This window comes from Pungitius pungitius, chromosome 12 (genome assembly GCF_949316345.1).
Source record: "Pungitius pungitius chromosome 12, fPunPun2.1, whole genome shotgun sequence".
Lineage (NCBI taxonomy): Eukaryota > Metazoa > Chordata > Actinopteri > Perciformes > Gasterosteidae > Pungitius > Pungitius pungitius.
Genome location: NC_084911.1, coordinates 8,877,152 through 8,884,930, shown reverse-complemented (window position 1 = coordinate 8,884,930; position 7,779 = coordinate 8,877,152). Strand labels below are relative to the sequence as shown.

The 7,779-nt window shown below is 44.2% G+C and overlaps 1 protein-coding gene across 1 annotated transcript; it reads left to right on the top strand.

Annotated features, from left to right (window-relative positions):
• The first annotated feature begins 1,149 nt into the window (after positions 1-1,149).
• Positions 1,150-7,706, top strand: LOC119220106 (centriolar coiled-coil protein of 110 kDa-like). The gene is given in 15 exon segments (XM_037475779.2): positions 1,150-1,336; positions 2,090-2,274; positions 2,952-3,080; positions 3,632-4,823; positions 4,995-5,116; positions 5,245-5,407; positions 5,582-5,691; positions 5,925-6,041; positions 6,115-6,216; positions 6,296-6,412; positions 6,631-6,707; positions 6,828-6,869; positions 6,871-6,891; positions 6,978-7,037; positions 7,468-7,706. Coding segments are annotated over 14 exon segments (2,496 nt in total). The 5' UTR covers positions 1,150-1,336; positions 2,090-2,106; the 3' UTR covers positions 7,544-7,706.
• Positions 7,707-7,779: the final 73 nt, after the last annotated feature.

Genomic DNA, 7,779 nt, shown 5'->3' with positions numbered 1-7,779 from the left:
TTTAAAAACCAAAGACGTTGCCACGTTGTTCTAATGAGAAGCATAGCAGAGAAAATATTTTAGGAGCATTAACCAAGATATAAATAATATTGATTCACAGTACTGGAGAAAATAAACCAATATCTTGACTTCATTGAGATTCTGCTCATTGGGTACAGCTAGTAGCGACATATCTCAATGCTAGAACACTCCAATTGAGTGCACAGTACTGTGAGACCCCTGTTCAAAGTCCAGGAATCACTGTCTATGAGCAGCCAGAGATAAACCTGAAAAACTGGAACCCAGTCATCTGTGGAATGATGGTGATTTGACATGACTCCTTCAACAATGTGTTAAAAGGAACACGAGAACCTCATTAGTGGGTGTGTATGTGAGAAACTGTTGTCCTACAAACATAACCACATCTCTATGAACAAAATTACATCCTTCTGCATCCTTCTGGTCAAATTGGCAAACTATTTCAAATTCAAATCAGAAAAACATGAACCAGGTTGATAGAGGCATAACACATGGTCCTGGCAGAAGGCTGATGGGCCACTATTGATCTCCCGAGCCCACCAACTGCTCTCTGCACCAGTACCATTCTGTGCAGGAATGTTACTATACAATTGTTTGTGTGATGATAACTAATTGCTAACCTTTCTTTAGGAGACCCCAGTGTCAGGTACTACAATGTGAAACAGCACTATCAAATATCAGCATGTCATCTTAAACTGTAAGCATTCCAAAAATGATTCAAAATAACATTACCACACAGAAAAAAGGGCCATGTAAACTTGTTAATTTTATTTTTCTACTTTTTATACTGTGCATCATTTATAGTGTAACATGGGCAGTCAACGGAAACTGTGGTTTTAAGCCTGAGATGAACAATCAAAAAATATATTGAAACGCAATGATTTTAGAGCTGAATAACGACGTAATTGTTGGACAAAGGTTTCCTTACATATCTCTAACAGTCCTCTTGTTGCCCCCTTACTTTCCTCTTTCTCGACCCATGTGAACAGATCTAATTAATTAAACGTTCTTTAACCATTCAACTGTTGTCCTGTGGGTAACAGTGTTAACATTGGAAGGAAATGACTGAAAATACTACTATGAACAGGTCGCGTCAGGCGTATTGGAACGCAGCCCACAGCGCTGTTGCTAGGAGGCGCTGTTGGAGCCCGGAAGAGTGGGATTTGATGATGCTGGTAAACCCGAGATTGAAGGAGAAACACAAGGTTCGTGTTGTAGCCGCTCTTTGATGTTTCCCCGCGACATTTATTCGTGTCCTACCCTCCAGCCTCCGGGAGAAAGAAAAGGAAATATCCCTCTCCCCCACGCTGTTTTGAAGGTAAGAATCGAGCAATAATCACGGGTTTATAACCTCATCAACCGTCACCCATGCCGGGGCACATCTGGACTAAAACATCATCGTGGTTTCAAAAGATGCCGTGAAATGAAAGTATCGCTTGGGTTAAATATTAAAAGCCTATAGCAAGCGCGCTCTGTAATAGCTGGAGAGCGTTACCCAAAGGAACCCGTCCCCACCTCCACCGCCCTGTCACCATGGCTGTAATGAATCGACGTGCGGAACCTTAGCCACTGTAACTAGGCCGACGGAGACCACTAGGTTACCCACCAGCATCGCAAGGACTCTAGGTCGAATTCAAACCTCATCGAGGGATTGATCTTTGTTTCTAGATGGAATAGAATAAAGCGACACGAATTGCAAAGCGGCTTTCATCGAAATTGGGTTGCCATCCATACAGCTGTGCGCTAACGCCCAGTGTGCACTGACTTGTGCGTGGAGGTCCGTGCCATCCATTTGCTGACATGCAGTAATGGACACTGTATTGATGAGACACATGATTCCATATGCATTTCCAAATGACCCGGAAATGGAAATGGCTCTCCAATGAGGTCTGATAGAAAGGAATGACAGGAATGTGATGAGTGTGATAAACCGTGCAGACAGAAACTCTTTTGTTGTACAGCTATTTGCCTTGCTCTTCCATATATGACCCCAGATGAGTTCCTCACCCAGTGCATTGTAACCTCACTTGTCCACTGACTAATTCCCTATACTCTTTATTTAATCTAGCAGCTGGGTGACGAGGCTACATGGTGTGCGGGGGTCCAGTGATGGAAGGCTATGAGGAGTTCTGTCTGCGGAGTTTGGCTGTACTGCAGGAGGAAGGGCATTTCAAGAAGACAACAAGTGACCCATTGTGGCCCCTGACGCCTCTCTCTGCGATCCGCTTTCATGGGAAACCGGTGCTGTCGCCACTGGTGAGGAAGAAATAAATAAAGATATGGGAACTTATGGGGAGCAAAAACAAGATGCAGCTGACCTACCTACATTATTAATGTTTGTCATGTAAAAAGTTGAAATTTCTGTCTGATTTCAGGCGATATTTATTATCCATATAATATTATTGATCTTCTGCTTTCTAATGATATGTCGTTTGGTTGGTTTTCTTCGAAAATTCCTATTTCCGTCATAACCTGGGTGTGTATTTGTATATCTATACTGCACAGGAACATAAAACATTCAGTATTGAGAAGGATGCTATGGTACATATTTCAGGCATAAACCTTAGATGTATATCCACAGTAATATTTAGGATGACTTAGAACTATGTATTTAAAGCATTAGGGGGCTGGGTCATTTCTATTAGATCAGCGGAAAGAGAGTGGACATCATTTATTAACAAGAACATCAAGACTGCTTGATCGTCCAAAAGTTCCCTCCATCCATCCAAAAGTTCTCAGGAATAAGCCACACAAACAAGGCACAAACATGAGCTGCCACAGTCTAGTGGAAGAGTAAGACTGATTGTATTATAAGCAATAACTGAAAATAGTTTAGAAATCAAGATAATGAAATATTTTTTGTGTATTAAAAATCATAACGAGTTCTCAAATTATGTTTCCTCGTGATCTTTTGTGTGTTTTCTTTTTCCCAGTTGAGTGCAGAGCAGCGTAGTGAGATGCGTGACCACAGACGGAGGGCGGTTCAGCTGGAGGTGGACAGGCAGAACATGCAGAAGAAAATCCTTATGGCCCGGGTCCAGGGTATACTGGATCAAGCTCAGGTCAGTAGCACAGTAGTGTACTGGGTAAAGACATGTGGTCACTGTCAGAATTTAACGGAAAGGGGACGATAAATCCATGTACCACATTCACCACTCTCTGCTCAGAAAATAAAACAGGAAGCCCCTTTATTTATTTTCATAAAATCACTTTATTTAAATGTCTTAAATATTGAAATATATGAGAGGACTGTGTGTCAGCCCCAGCTGCTTTTATGATGTGTTTGTACCACAACCATACGATGTGTATTAAGATGTCTGAATTAATATCAAGTGTAACACTAAAAGGACTTCATTCTTAAGTCTGAAGTTATTTTGGATCATTTAAGTTACTTTTTCAGTTTAGGTGCATGACATTTGGTTGAGAAAAAACACTGGACTGTCCGATATATTGTTACATTTCATTGTCTACATGTCATTGATGAACTGCTTTACACCATTGCTGTTTGGGTCATATCCTTCCATCAGCTGGTCTCCCTTTATATTTGCTTTTAATTATTACAATTATTGGATGTTTGGTAATCACAATGTATTGTTGTTATTACTCTAAACAGGCACTTAAAGTACCAAGTGAAGACGTTGAAAAGCTGCCAGCTTCTAAATCCACGTCGCTCAGTGGCTACACCCTGGTCACAGACTCTCCTGGACTTCCCAGAGACCCTGGACTCAGGCTTCAGACAAATGAACAGCCACGCTCTGAGATTCCCATCCGTAATGGCTACATGGCGGTGAAGGAAGTGATGACGGAGAGGGAAGAGAAAAGTGAGGAGGAAGAGGAGGAGGATATTAGTTTGGACAGCCTTCTTAAGAGATCAAGGGATTATGTGAAGAGAGAGCAGACACAGCAGGAGTCAAATGTTGTCCACACAGTCACCAGGACTCCCCTGCCGGAGACCATCTCTGACAAGGAGAAGAAGAGCTGCAGTCCAATGAGGGACGCAGGTTTTGAGTTTGGATTCAGTCTGCACCATAGCCCCATTGGCCAACCTCAGACCCAAATCCAGTATAAGACATTGTGTGACCCCAGTCCCCAACAGTCTTGCTGCCTCTCACCTACTCTGCCCGACAGGTATGCTCGTCTCCCCAGTCCACAGTCCAGCACTAGCCCCCGTGCACAAAAACGTAAACCACGCCCAGTTTCTACAGGAAACATCCATATTTACTTCCCCGTCGGCCCCGCAGACCTTATACCTCGAAGTCCAGTAAGATCAGGGGTAGTTGCTGGCATGGCAGATTGGGGAGAATATCTCCCAGGGGCTGTAATGTCTCCAAGTCCCAGCGGCTCAGTGGGGAGTGAAAGTGGTGCTGTTAGCAGTGGCAATCGCCCATCCAGCCATTGTGGCAGCAGTCCATTGCAGGAGCCCTTTAGACCCCTTAGTGCCGCAGGGTTCGGCCCAAAGGGACAGCTTGACCATCCGGCGGCAGGATTTCGCCGGCGCTGCCACACTTTGGACGGAAAGCTGCATAACTACCACTCTGGAGTTGAGCACGTAGACCGCAGCCAGGAAAGGGTTCCTCGTTTCATGGCAGGAGTTACATGTATGGCGCCGAGTTGGCGCACCTCTGGAGCCCCCTTGAACAAGTCGTGTAAAGTAGATAATCCCTCACCATCTCTGCCCTGCACGGCTTCTGACTTGGCCCAGGCCACACTCAGAATGGAGCCCAATGACCCTCAGGGGACAAGCAATGGAAGGCTCACGCCAACTGTCCTCAGAAATGCAGCTGAAGCACAAGCCAACAAAGCAGGTGAGTCTCTAACCTGAACAGTTCCTGTAATGCACGCTTTTTTTACTAAACCCCACATAGTAAAATTGTGTAATGTGTCATTTCCACTGAGGTCATAGTTTCTCCTATCACAGCTTCAAGGTAAGAGAAAAATTGTATGATTTTAGGTCTATTCTTTGTGCAAATCAACAGAGGAGACCCAGAGGCAAGCACTGGCTGTGGAGGACATGCAAAGGCGTCTGGAGGAGGAGCATTCCTTGCAGATGTGTCTCCTCCTGGCTGAGCAGGAGAAAGAGCAACAGCACCTCTGTCTGGTCAGCACATGGACACTCAATCTTTATAGTTGCAATGAGTATTGTTAAAGTTGTTAAAGTGTGAATTCATCTCTTTGATTGAGGTAACAGCACTGAAGTGTTTGTCTCCTCTATACACCTGTGTCCAGGAGCTCGAGGAGTCGGATAGAAGACTGAAGGAGCACGGCTGTATGCGGCCTTCGTGTAGGAGTGCTTGTGGGTGGAATTGTAGGTCTGTGAGTGACAGCCCTTCCTGCCCAGGACGAAACCTTGCTCACACACCATCTGAGTCATCACTTGGACACAGTACAGGTACCACTTAACCATGCTCACTTAATACTGTGTTGGAGTCTGTGAAACTGTGTTTAGATAAGACAAAATAGTATTGTTGTGTATTAACTTGAGAAAGAGCTCAATGTGAATTCAGCATGTGTATGGAGGCTCAAAATAGAAACGGTCAAACAATTAGTATGTTTCTGTCTCCAGGTTTTCAAAGTCCTGTAAGTTCTGGTGTGTCCTCGCCTTCGTTCCAGCCTCCCGTTTATCTGTGGAGTCCAACATGGGCAGGTAGCAAACCTCGAGCGAGGCTAAGTCTGGTAAGTGTGCACAAGTAGACAAGAGGGTGTGTGTTATTGCAGAGTATACAACAACTTTTGGCATTAATACAACTATATCAAAAGAATGTGGATGGAGATTTGTCTCAAAATGTCAATGATTTATGTACTATTCCATATCGCCAGAGTGAACTGTGAAGGTCTGAATCAGTGCTCTCTCTCTTTTAAACAAGTCCCAACTCCGTCCCCTCAACTTGTGTCTTCTTGTTGTCCAGGTTCTGACAGCAGAGCAGCAGAGAGCCTTCTGTCGGATTGGTGCCATCATTCGCGGCTTCCTCACTCGCAGACTGCTCAAAACGGAGAAGGTCAAACACCTGCGACAGACCATCACGGTGAGATTTCAAAACCAATGTGCACATCGTTCAATACCTGAATGATCATGTTAGTGACGGTATGTGTGCTTAGGATACACAGGAGTTCATCCGTTCATTCCAGACAGAAGCTCCACAGAAGAGAGGCCTCTGCTCAGCACAAGATCGCTCCCTGCAGGAGAGAGTCAGAGCCCAGGTCTGCATGTGTACTTACTGTCTATAGACAGCAGAGGGCCATCTTACTTTGTGTTTATTTGTGCGTCTTTGTCCCTCAGTTACGTGCGGCCCTGTACGACATCCATGATATCTTCTTTGAAATGCCTCTCTGGGATCGATTAGCATTGCTGCAGCAGGACAGGGAGCTACGAGCTGAGAGGAAGCTGCGAGACATGGTAACCTGTCAACCAATCAATAACATACCAATATTTGAACAGAACAACCTTTTAGTACAGATATCTTTTCCCCATGAACTTTCAAATTAACTTGAGCATTCGTCTGGATCCTTATAGTGATGTTCAGACAGCTATAAATCCAGACAGTCATGTTCCTCGTCTTGTACTTTGAGTGGCAGCAATTTTTGACAAACTATGATCTTTACTGACTATCTCAGAAGCAGAAAGCCAAGAGCCCCAAGGAGAGAGTGGTTCTGTCTGCTGCCACACAGAGGTCTCTGGACAGGAAAAAGAGGTAAGATGGTAAAGAGGAACACGGCCTTACATTGTAGATGCAATCTGTTTCTCAATGTGAATGTTTTTGGTGATGAGATCCAGGGATCAGCAGTGTTTTTATATGTGTTTGGTACTCCAGGGTCAGTGAATCCCCGTCCACAGCTAGAAAGAAGCAGCAGAAGCGAGAGCCCCACTACCAACAGGTGCTCTATCTATACTGTACCGACACGTCCTATGTTTCATGTCCCAGTGGATTAGTTCTCTAAATACATCCTATCTTCCCTCCTAGAGTCCTGAAGCCTAGTCAAGGCCAAAATTCTGCTTTCCCGGGCCAGCTGAACCACCAGGGGTGAGATGAGTACCACCATAACCGCAAAGTGCCAAAACTGCCATATGTAAATGATGTGGAGATACGTGACTCCACCTCACCACACTGCTCTGAAAATGTTGGAATGCTTTTTGGCATTATTACACTTTTACTTTTTGACTGAACGTTAGTCTCCCAATAAATGTTATTGGCTTTAATCTGTTTGCTCAAGTTATACGTTGGACCTAAGCTCTGAAGCCTCTCTTGATTGCACGTTTCATATCTCATTCGCGAACTAATGTATTTTATGTATAGGCAAAATATCCTAAATGGTTGTCCTGCTTTGTTAACTTATTACCAGTAATTCCAATACTTTCTTTGCCTCTTGCTAAAGGCAATAGTGTACATCATTATTTGGGTTTCAGCTTTTACAGATGACTTTTAAGTCAGGAAAGTGTCCTTTTCTACTCAGGAGCTGCTACAGGAAGAGCCCAGAGGAGAGAGTGAGGCGCTCAGACAGCCTGAAGAAGCAGCACTCTCTAGGTTAACGGATGACTCAACTTCCTCCGACCTGTGAACTTGAGTTTTTTAGTCTACAAAAACCTTGCCTCAATGCAGGTCCAGTGTGTGCTGCTAATATGATTGTACTAAGTGAAACTCAAATGATTGTATTCACTACCATACTCATAGTAAATACATTGGTGACCATCATCATGTGTGGCTGTTCTATTTCTTCATTTAATGGTGCCGAGTTTCCATTACTCTGAAGCATTTTTGTGCGAGT